Source organism: Staurois parvus, unplaced genomic scaffold, assembly GCF_062004578.1.
Source record: "Staurois parvus isolate SC_StPar_1 unplaced genomic scaffold, SC_StPar_1.0 ptg000439l, whole genome shotgun sequence".
Taxonomy (NCBI): Eukaryota; Metazoa; Chordata; class Amphibia; order Anura; family Ranidae; genus Staurois; species Staurois parvus.
The window spans coordinates 7,953,290-7,968,890 of record NW_028318235.1 but is presented as its reverse complement, the minus strand read 5'-3'; the positions used below and the strand labels follow the sequence as shown (position 1 = coordinate 7,968,890).

At 40.4% G+C, this 15,601-nt stretch overlaps 1 protein-coding gene across 2 annotated transcripts in view; it reads right to left on the bottom strand.

Annotated features, from left to right (window-relative positions):
* Nucleotides 1–4,592: 4,592 nt before the first annotated feature.
* Nucleotides 4,593–15,601, bottom strand: part of REX1BD (required for excision 1-B domain containing) — a 52,480-nt gene continuing 41,471 nt past the window's right edge. For both annotated transcript variants that reach the window (XM_089687915.1, XM_089687916.1), the window contains exon 5: nucleotides 4,593–4,907. In XM_089687915.1, coding sequence (XP_089544041.1) covers nucleotides 4,835–4,907 — 73 coding nt within the window. In that variant the 3' untranslated portion in view covers nucleotides 4,593–4,834. The remainder of the gene's footprint in view (nucleotides 4,908–15,601) is intronic.

Here is a 15,601-nt window from a genome sequence, read left to right as displayed (position 1 = left end):
CTAGACTAGAAATGTAAAAGATGGCGAGATCCATAAGTCAGCTGTTTTTTTGCCAGTAAATTCCAAATACATGCAGTGAACAGGCTCTGATTTTGTCCACAATTTTAGTCTCATTGTACACACATGTATGCAAGCCATGACATGCAATCCATCTTTCAATAAGGAAATGTGGTAGAAACCTCTTAATCCCTCTCTGACAGACATTCGCCCTCATTGGTAATCACTACTTGATTCTCTCTGGAAAAAGGTGTTGGATTTCCCCCACTAAACCAGAATTGTGCATAATTACACCCGTGTGTGCTCTATATAAGCCTTTTCAGAGTGGAAGAGGTTAACACCCTGAAGATATATGGTTTGTGTTTTCAGTTACACCAGATTCTGACATTTTAATATAAGCAAAAAAAAATCTAAAAAGAAGAAAAATATATGGAAGGTTTTTTTTTTCCCAATGACAGATCAACATGAAAAAATAAGCTGCGTTTTCTTCCAATGGTGTTTTTCTACATAACTATGTGCACTCCAGGCGTTTGTGGCCTGCTCTTTCCACTTCAGTGATGGTGAATGATCAAACTTTCCAGACAAAGATTTCCAGAGTTGGCTCAATACACTGGTTTATAATGAAATAACAGTTTAAGCAAACAGGGACACAACAGTAAAAAAAAATGCATTGCCATGGAAGAAAAAGAGTTATAGTTTCCCTTCAATGTGCAGATCCCAAAATCTCCATGTATTCAACAAACTAGGTAAATTATTATATATATATATTGATTGTACGTAAATGTGGTATGATAAATTACTCTTTTGTACCACCACCCCCTCCTTCTTAGATTGTAAGCTCCAAGGAGCAGGGCCCTCCTAACCCTCCAGTATTGAACTGTATCGTTGCTGTATTGTCTCCCTTCATATTGTAAAGCGCTGAGCAAACTGTTGGCACTTTATAAATCCTGTATAATAATAATAATGTAAGTACACTCCATGGAAATTTTTGATTTGTAACATGTGAATATTAAATTTGATTCAAATAGTGCTTACAGAAAAATGTAATATACTTGAACAAATTACACATAAAAATTGACATGGTGTATTCAGTGATCTTACTCAAAATGCAGATATGTGATATGGAAAAACTGCACCCCTACATTTATTACCACTACAAATCCAAGAAATCTGAATTCAGTTTAGGTGTCAATTAGAACCTCCTTAGGGAGTATGCATGTAGAACTGGTCTTATTTAAATCTCAAGGTCTGGTGCTTTGCTGGCTATTAACATGTGTGGTGTCAACATGCCAGAATCAAAAGAGCATAAAGCTGTGGAAACAAACCAGTCAGGAAAAGGATTCAAAAACATGGAGAATGGTTTGAAATCAATAATTTCACTGTCCAAAAGCTGAGCTGCAATGAGTCCTTCAAAACAATAATGATATGAAGCACCATAGCAAATCCACCAAGAAGTGGCTCAAAAAATAAGAAATAGAGAGCTATGAAATGTCCTGATTTGATTCCCATTTGCATTTTGTGGGGGGAATTGGAAACTAGCAGTTTATACAAGGAAACACATAAACATCCTCCATTTGATGTAATTTTGCAATTGGTCAGAAAAATTTCATTGAGTTGATAACAGTCGATGACAGAGACTGGTGGGCAGTCATATACAATGCCTAGAGGGGTCAGTGACAACTTTTGATGCCAAGTCTGTACTACCTTTTTTACAGTTCATCTTTAGATCTATTGAAATGTTTAAAAAAAATTAATGAAAAGGAATGTTTTCTTACCTTTATATTCCATTTTATCACCTTTATCTGTGGGCAGGGTTTGAATAAAGATCTAACATTTCCTCCACACACTATACACTCAAAAATAATTTAAATGAAACAAAAATAATGCTTAGAAAAGAAACTTAGTGAAAATTGCAGTGCCCCCCCCCCTTAAATTATTAGTTGTGATTTGTCCTCTTTCTTTGTTACATTGTTGGCTATTGGTGATGTACACCTCCCCTGTTACATTGATCACTAGTTGTAATGTCCCCCCAAGCCCCTTCATCACACTGGTGGTTGGTGGTGAAGTGCCCTTCTCCATCTGTCACATTGGTGGCCTGTGGCGAGGTGCCCTAATTCATTGGTGCTCAATGGAGCTAAAATGGTATATGGTAAAGAAGGTTACTTACCAAAAAGAAGAGGCACTATGAGATGTGCTGCTGGCTTTTCTGAGTGACACTAGCACCAAACGAGGAAATCAATAAAACGCAAAAGTGCCCCTTGTTTGCAGAAAAAATAAATTGCCAATAGTTACACTTTAAGACTTATCTACCAGGACACCAGATCCTTCTCCATCATTGACTCCCTTAGTTGCATCCGGAACCACAAAAAAAATATAAGAACATGAAATAACACAAAGTAACCAATGATGTATTTGCTGTAGTTTTTACTTATTCTAATATACAAACACATACAGTCATGGCCGAAATTGTTGGCACCCTTGATATTTCTCCAGGAAATCATGTATTTCTCACGAAACGTATTGCATTAACACATGTTTTGCTATACACATGTTTATTCCCTTTGTGTGTATTGGGACAAAACAAAAAAAGGGAGGAAAGAAAGCAAATTCGACATAATGTCACACAAACCTCCAAAAATGGGCTGGACAAAAGTATTGGCACCCTTTCACAACTGCGGATAAATAAGAATGTTACAAGCATGTGATGCTCCTGTAAACTCACCTGGGGCAAGTAACAGGTGTGGGCAATATAGAAATCACACCTGAAAGCAGATAAAAAGGAGAGACGTTCACTTAACCTTTGCATTGTGTGTCTGTCTGTGCCACACTAAGCATGGACAACAGAAAGAGGAGACGAGAACTGTCTGAGGACCTGAGAACCAAAATTGTGGCAAAATATCAACAATCTCAAGGTTACAAGTCCATCTCCAGAGAACTAGATTTGCCTTTGTCCACAGTGCGCAACATTATCAAGAAGTTTGCAACCCATGGCACTGTAGCTAATCTCCCTGGTCGTGGACGGATGAGGAAAATTGATGAAAGATTGCAACGCAGAATAGTCCGGATGGTGGATAAGCAGCCCCAAACATGTTCCAAAGACATTCAAGCTGTCCTGCAGGCTCAGGGAGCATCAGTGTCAGCGCGAACTATCCGTCGACATTTAAATGAAATGAAACGCTATGGCAGGAGACCCAGGAGGACCCCACTGCTGACACAGAGACATAAAAAAGCAAGACTACAGTTTGCCAAAATGTACTTGAGTAAGCCAAAAGCCTTCTGGGAAAACGTCTTGTGGACAGATGAGACCAAGATAGAGCTTTTCGGTAAAGCACATCATTCTACTGTTTACCGAAAACGGAATGAGGCCTACAAAGAACAAAACACAGTACCTACGGTAAAATATGGTGGAGGTTCAATGATGTTTTGGGGTTGTTTTGCTGCCTCTGGCACTGGGTGCCTTGACTGTGTGCAAGGCATCATGAAATCTGAGGATTACCAAAGGATTTTGGGTCGCACTGTAGGGCCCAGTGTCAGAAAGCTGGGTTTGCGTCCAAGATCCTGGGTCTTCCAGCAGGACAATGACCCCAAACATACGTCAAAAAGCACTCAGAAATGGATGGCAAAGAAGCGCTGGAGAGTTCTGAAGTGGCCAGCAATGAGCCCAGATCTAAATCCCATTGAACACCTGTGGAGAGATCTTAAAATTGCTGTTGGGAAAAGGTGTCCTTCCAATAAGAGAGACCTGGAGCTGTTTGCAAAGGAAGAGTGGTCCAAAATTCCGGGTGAGAGGTGTCAGAAGCTTATTGATGGTTATAGGAAGCGACTGATTTCAGTTATGTTTTCCAAAGGGTGTGCAACCAAATATTAAGTTAAGGGTGCCAATACTTTTGTCCAGCCCATTTTTGGGGTTTTGTGTGACATTATGTCATATTTGCTTTTCTGCCTCTGTTTTATATTTGTTCCAATACATACAAAGGGAATAAACATGTGTATAGCAAAACATGTGTTAATGCAATACCTTTTTTGTGTGAAATACTTGATTTTCAGGAAAAATATCAAGGGTGCCAACAATTTCGGCCATGACTGTAGGTGTTGAAGTCCATATCGATGCAAATCTGACCACAAAAAAACATTTACAACTCTACCACTGCAGGTCAATCAATACATGCAAAGGAAAAATGTAATTAAGCTGAAAAAATATAGGAGAAAGGATAAAAGCTACCATTGGTCACTTTTACTTCTGCAAAGCTAGTTGCCTGGCTGTCAAGCTACTCCAGTGGCAATACATTTTTGACTCACTGACCAAGAACAAGTATGCAGGCTCAGGAGTTCTGTCATCATTCTGATTTTATTGAATTCATGATGAGAAATTTCAGAAAATCAGAATTAGAAGTAAAGGATCAGAATGACAGTCAAAAACAAAAACTAGCCTTTCAGAAGGTGGTCAGTAATGGCAGCCTGTACATGCCTCATACTGCAAGTTTCCTTGAAGTGTACAAAAACAACAGAACTGTGGCAGCAGGCTTATTTTTTGGCAATGTAGAGAAAAATAAAAGTTTGTCTCACTGGAAACAGATCATAAGGCATTTTACACATACTCTATAAAAACATTTATTGAAAAGAACTGCAGATTAAGACCCAAGCGCAAATGGATTGAAGATGCTGTGCAATAAAAGGCATTCCCTGCCATGGCTGGAAAGCAGAAGCACCTATTAATAAACAACCAGAATGTCATCCCAGAGGGCAGCAGATGAAATGGCTCTGTTGTAGTGCAGATTCAAAGAAGCGGTCCAGACTGGGCCCCATTTTCTCTTTGTGCCTTCCAAACAGGGAGACGTCATTGTATTTCTTCACAGTCGTACTTGAAATCTTGCAGTACTTCACTGATTGCTTCCACGGTTTTAATTATCCTAAGGGAACGGATGGGAGCTATAAATAATATACATCTGGCTTACATTACACACAATATAGAAGTTTAGGTAGTGTTTATGAAACACCCAGGATAACAGCCGCAGTGCTTGTTTAGAGCTGAGGTGCTTGAAAAGTGTTGTCATAGTGATATATATCAGTCATGATAATAATGAAAATAACCATTATCACTCATTTACTTTAACTTTTTTAATTCAGCATGCCACTTGGTAAAATAATACAGCATGAGTGTATTTTTTTTTTGCAGCCATTTAGAGCTTTTTTTTGTGCATAACATTGATGTCACACAGGACATTTCTAACTGTGAAGTGGTTTCTTACTATCACAATGTCGTCATTGTTATGTAGCAAATAAATTTGTGCCTTGAACTGAGGAAATATAGAAATTAACCAATGACTCAACCTCTTTCTTTATATGGTGAATGTCCAACTTTTTGGCCCTTTTTGGGTCTTACCAACATTCCTAAACTTGGCCGTACACATAGATTTCATCTAAAAGATTCCGCAAATGACACTGAACAGTGCAGATGGGTAAATCACCCACAGCAGCTATTGTATTTTGACAGCTGGCCCAGCCAGATATCAAAATAACCAAACAGCGACTGCATTTCATTGGATGCAAGCATTGTTCAGCTAATAATTTTCTGCCTGCCTCCTTCCATTTTTCAATCAAAGGATGTCAGGTAGGAGACAGCCATCAGGGCCACCCACTGAAAGAAAGTTTCTGATAAACTAGAAGAAATTGGGTCCATGTACAGTATGTCCAGTTTTAGGGTAAAGCGATGAAGATACAGTGCCTCGAAAAAGTATTCATACCCCTTGAAATTTTCCACATTTTGTCATGTTATAACCAAAAATGTAAATTTATTTTATTGGGATTTTATGTGATAAACCAACACAAAGTGGCACATAATTGTGAAGTGGAAGGAAAATGATAAAATGGTTTTCAAGATTTTTTACAAATAAATATCTGAAAAATGTGGCGTGCGTTTGGTATTCAGCCCCCCCTGAGTCAATACTTTGTAGAACCACCTTTCGCTGCAATTACAGCTACAAATCTTTTTGGGTATGTCTCTACCAGCTTTGCACATCTAAAGAGCAAAATTTTTGCCCATTCTTTGCAAAATAGCTCATGCTCTGTCAGACTGGATGGAGGGCATCTGTGAACATTAATTTTCATGTCTTGCCACAGATTCTCAATTAGATTTAGATCTGCACTTTGACTGGGCCATTCTAACACATGAATATGCTTTGAAGTAAACAATTCCATTGTAGCTCTGGCTGCATGTTTAGGGTTGTTGTCCTGCTGGAAGGTGAACCTAAGCCCCAGTCTCAAGTCTTTGGCAGACTTTCTTTAAGCCAGAAAGTTACATTTTGGTCTTGACCAGAGCACCTTCTTCCACATGTTTGCTGTGTCCCCCACATGGCTTCTCACAAACTGCAAACAGGACTTCTTATGGCTTTCTTTCAACAATGGCTTTCTTCTTGCCACTCTTCCATAAAGGCCAGATTTGTGGAGTGCACGATTAACAGTTATCCTGTGCTGTGGATCTCTGCAGCTCCTCCAGTTACCATTTGCCTCTTGGCGCCTTCTCTGATTAATGCTCTTCTTGCCCAGCCTGTCAGTTTAGGTGGACAGCCATGAATTGGTGGGTTTGCAGTTGTGCCATACTCTTTCCATTTTCAGATGATGGATTGAACAGTACTCTGTGAGATGTTCAAAGCTTGGGATATTTTTTTATAACCTAACCCTGCTTTAAACTTCCGCACAATTTTATCCCTGACCTGTCTGGTGTGTTCCTTGGCCTTCATGATGCTGTTTGTTCACTAATGTTTTCTAACAAACCTCTGAGGGATTCACAGAACAGCTGTATTTATACTGAAATTAAATTACACACAAGTGGACTCTACTAATTAAGTGACTTCTGAAGGTAATTAGTTTCATTAGATTTTAGTTAGGGGTATCAGAGTAAAAGGAGCTGAATACAAATGCACGCCACACTTTTCCGATATTTGCAAAAAATTTTGAAAACCATTTATTATTTTCCTTCCACTTCACAATTATGTGCCACTTTGTGTTGGTCTATCACATACATTTAAATTTTGGTTGTAACATGACAAAATGTGGAAAATTTCAAGGAGTATGAATACTCTTTCAAGACAATATAGGATGCTCATAGACCAAATGGACATCGCCGGTGACTGCATTTTCTTCCCAATTTTTTCCAGGTGCCGATGTTTGGTCTTGGAAAATCAGTCGCAGGAGTACAGTCATCCTTGCACACAGGCAGTATACTAGAATGTAAGCAGAGCTGTGCATAGGATTGCAAGCAGGCAGCTGTTTTTTTAATTGCAGAACAATGCATGTCTCTGTTTGCATTTTTTTTAGGCTTTAGTTCTACTTTAAAAGAGAACCTAATCCCAGACCGTGCACATTTAAGAATCTACATATTTCTTGGAGTACATCATGGGACACTGAGCAGGCTATAATCATTACTATCTGGGTTATGAACCTCCTATAGGTGAATGGACACTGGCAGACCAAAAGCAGACAGGAAGTGTTCCGCTATATAACCCTCCCATACAGGAAGTCCCTAGTTTTGTAGCAAGCAATGAACTCCCAGAAAGTGGGGAGGGACCTCTGTGTCCTGTGATGTACTCCAAGAAATGGATTTTACAGATAAATAGAACAAAATCCAGTTTTCTTTATCGTACATCATGGGACATAGAGCAGGCTATAATCATTACTATCTGGTATGTTCCAAAGCAATGCACTTGAGGGGAGGGAGACATAGACAAAAAAAACATCAACAATCCTAAGGAACATACACTTCTGTCCGCAACACGTTGCTGTCAAAAGCAGTATCCCACATCCACTTGGTAAAACCTGGCAAAGGCATGTACCAAAGACCATGTAGCGACCTTGCAGACCTGAGCCACTGACGCTTGATGACGACTAAGACAAGGTGCTCCCACGCTCCTGGTAGAGTGCATTTTTACCCAAAAGGGGAATCATATCCTTCAAGCAAGGCACTTGAGTGATTAACTGGTGTATCGACTGCGAATTAGCTGCCTTAGATGCCGCCTGACCCTTCTGGTAGAAAAAACAATCAAGTCTGACTGCCTGATCTGTGCATATAACCTTAAATAAATTGTGACAGCCAGAGCCACATCCAAAATTTGAAGAGCTTCCTCTCCTGGTAACTGCAGAAAAAAAGGGTCAGATAATGTTCTGATTCAAAAGAAAACTTGAACAGGAGCCAGGCGCTGTGTAGTTTTATGATAAAAGTAATACACCTTATATGGAGGTGTACCTTTAATAATTCATATGGTATAAAATAGATAACCAGCCTGTGGCCTTAAGAAGCCAGGTTCCAAGATAGACGGCCCGTCCACTCAGAGGGAAGCAGTGGAGAGTATGAGACTTGATAAAGCGCATGCGTGCGAAACATGTTGTCCCGGCAACTAGCCTCTTCCTTCTAAAGCTGTGGCTCCAGCGAGAGTTCCCCCCCTCCATCTGTCCACATTGTGGTGATGTCACCCGAGACGTCGGATACACATGGTCCCTGCACTGACAGGCATTCTACTCTCCACTGCTTCCCTCTGAGCGGACGGGCCGTCCATCTTGGAACCTGGCTTCTTAAAGCCACAGGCTGTTTATCTATTTTTACCATATGAATTATGAAAGGCACACCTCCATATAAGGTGTATTACTTTTATCACAAAACTACATAGCGCTTGGCTCCTGTTCATACTTTCTACAAACCAAAGTGTTTTTACCATGGCAGCAGTGAGTTTTTTCCCCACTAATCACAGGTGACATACACCATTCACTTATTTCCTTTGGGACACATCTGTGCGCTTTTATCCAGACCGTTCTTCCAAAAGAAAACTTGAAACCACCTTCAGGAAAGAGATGGATGAGGCCAAAAACACCCCTTTATCATTATGAAGGACCCAAAATAAATGGCTACTTACACAAAAGAGATGCCAGCTCTCATTCCCTTATCAAAGTGATCACAATCAAAAATAAAGTAAAAACCACCTTCTGAGTCAATAAGACTAACAGAATATCAAAAACTAGATCAAAAGCAGGTTCCTGCAAAACAGCCAAAACCAAATTCAAATTCCAAGGATGTTTAACAGGCAGAACCATGTTTGACACCCCTTAAGGAAGGAATTAAACAACAAATGAAAAGCAATCGGCCTCTGGAAAAACAGATTGAGCAGATAACTGGCCTTTAACTGAACTTAAAGGTATATTTATCTCTACTCTTGTATAGAAAAGGCCACAATTCAATCAAATCTTCCAAGGATGCCACTTCCTGGCTTCACACCGGGACACATAAGACTTCCAAGTTATATAGTAACTCCTCCTGGATGCCGTTTTCCTTCAACAGAGTAGAGATAACCAGTCCAGAGACACCCAATCTTTCAGCACCTGGGCTTCAATAGCCAGGCCGTCATTGCTCAAGTGCCGTCAGCCGCCAACTTCACTAAGTCCACCTTGTCGTGGATGTCAGGAAATTACTCACCTTCTCTTGGGCAGCCTGACTCTAGTGCGGCCCTTCTTATTGATACATGCCACCGCCGTGACATTGTTGGAATGAAGATTAACTGAAAAAACCTGCAACCAGTTTGTCCAGTGATCCAGTGCAAACCGAACAGCCCGAAAATCCAAAATATTAGTGGTCAAAACGCATTTCCTAAGGAGACCAAGATCCCTATACTGAGGCAGGTACCCAAATGGCTCCCCAACCCGACTGGCTGGCATTGATAGACATTATTCACCAGACTACTGGAAGGGAAGACTCCCCCCTGTTCAGGTTCTGAGGAACCATCCACCAGTCTAATGCCCATGACACAATGGGAGCTAGAGACCTATGGCAATCCAGACACTGAACCTTCATATGGACAAGATATTCCTTTGTAATAGCCTGAAGTGAAACAGCATATGGAACGGCCTTGAACACCATCATTCCCAGCATGCTCATGAAAAAGACATAGTGAAGGGAGCCTTCATCTATTTTAGCTGCCAAAACCTGATTTTTCAGAGACAGGCCTATTTCTGGAGGCGTGGCCAGTCCACTGCCCCTGTGCTTTCCCTCTAGGTCCAGATGCCTGTGGGAGCCAAAAAAGACTGCCTAGATGACATGGTACCAGTTGGCCAAGCAATCATTCCTCAATAAACCAGATGCCTGCCCTTCTCTGTAAGTGGCAAAAGAGGGAACTCTTTCCCCAGAGATCTCTTAGATGTATTAGTCCAATCCTCACAAACAAGCGTTCTCCATGAAAAGGAAATCTCACAAACCACTTTTTTACAGGCCAGCTTTTTAAACAAAGAACCCTGCATCAATGAACTGACAACAGAGCCCAATGCAAAATCTGCTGGCTAGAGCCACTAACCACACAGCCTGAGGTCATTCCATAAATTCCTCTACATGCACTAGGTTCTTTTTTTTTTCCAGGCCTTGGCAAATGCCAATGGCTATCACAGAGGGTTGCAGAGCAGAGCCAGCAAAGTAAAAAAAAAAGCTTTTGGAATAGATTCCAGCCTCCTGTCGCAAGTTAGATGTTTACTAAGACAGGAGATCACTGCATCCACTGTGGGCATACTGCCCTCCTTTAGAAATTTCTCCCCCATATAACATATGTCCTAAGGTTTCTGCCAGAAGCAACCTAAAGTAAGAGCGTACCATGCAGAAAGGAACTGTACTAGCATCTGCTGTGCCCAAAAGCTATCACTTTAGAAATTCCAGGCCTGTCAATGCCACAGCCAAGTCAGCAATGTGGTAGAAAGGCAGAACAATTAGCAGTAATGCAGGGCCACCTGTGGCTGCCAGATTCCAGTCCCCTTGATAGCACTCACACCTGCTTATGACCCCTGTGTTCTTCCTGGCTGTTGAACTGCCAGCGTATGCCTCTTTAAACATGGCCATGTAAACAAAGAGTTCAATATGTAACCAAGATGGTAGCTGGTCCCATGTGCACCAGGTGGGCATAGCTTCCCAAACCAGAGCTCACAAGGGCAGTGAGTTTGATGAGGCACAATCCATAATGTAAGCACACCTACTACCCCTAGTTGCTGACAAGGAGAAGGACCCCTGGCAGCACTAAAAAAAGTTTTTTTAGTTACCCTGCTACTAGAACTTACAAACCCCACTGGCAGATCCAATCTTCACTCACCATGGTGGGCTCAGTCACTCAGGACCTTTAAGAACTCAGTCCCCCTTTTCTGCTCCGAGGTCCACTGCCTTGGACCTGTATGGCACACTACCGGAAGCTTCCTTGGTCAGTGCTGACTGCCCAGAGTTCCATAATGCAGAGTCCTGAACCAAAAGGCAGCATTACAAGCAATCCCAGACGATTTTCAAGTCCCTTGATTCCTATTAGAACCATTTTGGGACCACCAGCATTTTCACAGAGAGATGAACTTCAGTGATCATTACCTTCAAGACACGGACGAAAAAAATGAGGGACTTCCTGTATGGGAGGGCTTTTATAGGGGAGAACTTGCTGTCTGTTTTTGGTCTGCCAGTGTCTATTCACCTAAAGGTGGCACATAACCCAGATTATAGCCTGCGTCCTGTGGGTACAATAAAGAGAACCCTTTGTTCACTAGCTGCATGCAAGCTGGTAGGAAACCCACTGAAATCTGTCTTTGTTAACTTTGAGAATCTCTGAGGATAAATCCCTTCACAAAACATTGAGCTAGGGAAGTCAGCGATAGCTTGTTCTAACTTTTTACTACATGTTAAGAATACGTAAATACGTTTGGGCCAGTTCACACTACAACCCCATGCACCTCAATGCACATAACTACCTGCAACGAGGCGAGTTGCAACATCCTGTGTTAAGCAGCACATTCAAAAATATTGGCCTGCAACATACCCTAAAGCATGAAACTGTACCATGATTATTTTAATAAATTTTCAAAACTAAGAAAATATACAAAGGGTACAAAACACACAAAAGTACATAAATCAGCATCAATGCAATAATAAATAGTGCAGGTGGTGGTACAGAGTGTTGTTTCAGTGGTTATATGAAGATAAACTCATACATAAGTGCATTGGAGAAAATACACATGTAGGCTGTATGTGGCAAGAAGGTAAGGGGAAAGAAGGGTACAGTAAGTGGCAGAAAAGGGAAAGGGACGTTACAAAAAGGGAGGTGTCAGAAATGAGAGGGAGAGATTGGGTGACTGGGAAAATATGAGCCGGACACTGTCAGAGATATTCAAGCTGCACATCATAAATAATAAATGATGAGAATAACAGCCAAGTGGAGATCAGGTTGTTTCATAACAGCCAGTGTAGAAACTGGGTTCACAATCGTAGATCTACTGCATGCTAGTTTAGAGCAGGATGCATATTTGTGTTGCAGCACAGACATGTTGGGTGGCATTCAAAGTGAAGTACACTGCAGCACCCCAACACATGTACAGCACAATTCTGTGCATTACCAGAGCCTGGTGTGAACAGACCCCTAATGTTCATAGTCATGCATTATTAAATTACTAAAAGTGCTCTCACCCAACCTCTAAATTATTGAATTTGGTATTTAAAAAAAAAGTGCGAAGTACAAAAGAAAGGTATATGTATTATAGCCATAAACAAAACAAAAAACAAACAGGTGAAGCTCATTTTATCTTTTTCACATGATTCCATTTTTTTAGATTACCTCTAGGGGCTCTGTACAAAAATCAAATCTGAAATAATGGATAAAATTACCTTAAAGATGGCCATAATCAAGTAGATTTTTGGACGAGAATATTCGTAAGAAAAGTTGTACGAAAATTCTTTGAACATTCAATGAATGTCATTCTAAAATTGTCTTTTGCTTTTAACATTCGATTTTAAAATGGATATAATTTATGAACGATAACAACATACACTGGCCAAAAATTGATTTCATCAAGAAAAGTTTTCCTTCCTGCCCCTTTGAATTTTCCAGTCACTGCTGTTGATAACGAACATCGATTTGACCCCACTAACCATTATAAAATCAAACAAATATTCTTGAACCAAAAATCTATATGTGTATGGGCAGCTTAAGCTTCGAGATTCGAGCCATCTATGGCTGGCTTAAGCTGACCACACAGAGGTAGAATTTCATACAGTCATGTGTTCGAAAACATCTCAGCAGAACATTCTTAGGACATATAAAAAATTCCCATGGCATCTAATGCACAGTGCTTTATCAAACCAAATGTCATCACACAATGGTGCATTGCTGTTAACATGTCCTGCAACATGCTTATGTGTGCACTGTGGTGTGCTGAGTTTCTTCAGCCCAAACATTTTGAAAGCTCCATAACACAGGAAATCTTTCACCACAATACATAACTCTTGTGGTGCACTGTAGCACAGCTGCATTTTATGGACACATCAGGGTATCATTGAAGATAAAGGATATGTGATTATTATCATCATCATCATTATTATTATTAATGTATGCAATGCAAGCTTGAAAATGAATGTTAAAACAAGAGCAGTTACCTAAACCAGATCTGATATGTGGGGTTGTCAGAGAGTAAACAAGAAGAGCAGACAAGGGGAAGTGTGAATTAGTGGGAAATGAGTGGCGATATGTGAGCCAAAACAAAATATGGAAATCCAATTACAAATCGGAATATAATTTCCATCTTATTTATGTGCATACAGCTTAGGACACGATCATAACCAATTCAAATTGGTGCAAGAATATATTAAAATGAAGTAAGGGATTCTTAAAACCCTCTACACCTCTATAGATTTTATATATAATTGATATGCTACAGCTGGTAAATTAATGATACCCAAAGCAGTTTATATATGTTCCTTTTTTTATGCAACCTTTTTAAATGTTATATTTTTGATAGCTCCAAAGAAGGAAGTGCAATACTCTTTGCTATGGCGACTTTACAGTAGTTTATTACAATAAAATGCTCTCAAAATGGTAGCCATCAGATTCAGATTTATTGATTTCAGAGTTTTCATAGATACAGCATAGTACTCTAAGCATACTCTGCTATGATCCTCTCATAGGGATGCTGGGAATTTTTCATGCTACTCTCTGCAAGATTATTCCAGCAACATTTGCAGCAAATTAAAGTCATCTGTAGTAGCACATCCTAGAAACTGCTTCTAAATGATTTCTAAAATATCTAAGATCTCAGACTTTTCTACATGTATGACCATAGACTGACTTTCTACACAGGATACAGGGAACCCCCCTCCCCCCACCACCACCACTATTGATGTAGCAATTAAAGGGTTGACACAAGCCATATACCACTGACAGGTGTGCTTACAAGATTATTTTTTTTTTGTATTTATGTAAAACCTTTATTGCAAAATGAACAACACTGTGGTTGTTACTGCTTAAAAAGTGGAAGCTGGAGTTTAACTTCAATTTGTTAGTGTATCTAAATCTGCTAGTACATCTAACACAACACCCCCCCCTCCCCCCAAGACTGACAATGCTGCTGTCCAAAGCACCTTTCACTTCACCTAGTCCGCATAGCCTCACTGGAAAGCACCTGAGGAAGCTGGAAGGGCTGCTACCTTGGCCTCTTGAGTACTGCTTTACTGCAATATCCAGGTGACTGTGTACTATTGGGATTGCTGGGCCACATAGTTACTCTCCTGATAAGTACATACCGACTTGTCCCCTTTATTTTCAGGAAAAGACTTTACACTAAGTTTGGGCTAAGTAGTTCCTCTCTTGAAAGGTTCATACAATTAGTCTCCTATAATCTTTTATGGAAGGGCTATCCTCTGAACTGGAATTCAAATAGTTCCCCTCCTGTGGGTACATATCTTTGGTCTCTACTAGTCTCTCACAAGAGGAATATATTCTGAGCTGAGAAGAAGATTTTCCTGATGTTTGCAACATAAAGAAGTGTGTGCTCTTGTTTCTGTTAGTGGTTCTGGAGTACCACATACACCCCATCCAAGTTATTCAACAATAAAATCACAAAAAAAGACATCCCCTAAACTGCTTTCTGTGTAAGTGTGCCTGAACTGTGATCCGTATGTGCTGGCAGTCCCTGCACTATTGATAGAGAACTCTGGTCATTCTCATTATCTGTGCTGTTATCAGGAGTCTAGTGACTGTTTTAATCATCATCATCAACCAGTAGCCTTCTCGAGCATATGCTACATTTGCAAAAAGGTTTTTCTTTTGCCTTTTTTCCCCCATTTTCATTGTGCATAAAGTAGATGGAGCAGGCTATCCATGATCTGATCCAGCATCTCATGTTCCTCTGAAGAAACAGACCGTTTGTATAGATCAACCTTTTTCAACCAGTGTGCCCAGGCACCCTGGGGTGCTTTCAGGTGAATTTAGGGATGCCTTGGCAAAGGTTTTTAATGGTTCACCATTACAACCTTCTAGCCGCCAGTGTCCTAACAACCAATGATATCATCGGTTGATAAGGAGGACGTTGGTTGCCTGCACAGCATCCGTGTTTGCGCCTCTCCATCAGAACTGGGGTCACATTAGCTGAGGAAACTGAGTGACAAGAAACTGAGAGACAAGAGAAACATTGAAATACTAGTCAATATCGGCGTGTAAAGGTATATTTGCTTTGGGAAAATAAGTGACCTCTAATTTTGGGTGTCCTACATGGGTGAATGTTGCTGATGTAAATCTATTAGTTTATTATATTTTAGAATGGGGTGCCTCAAAAT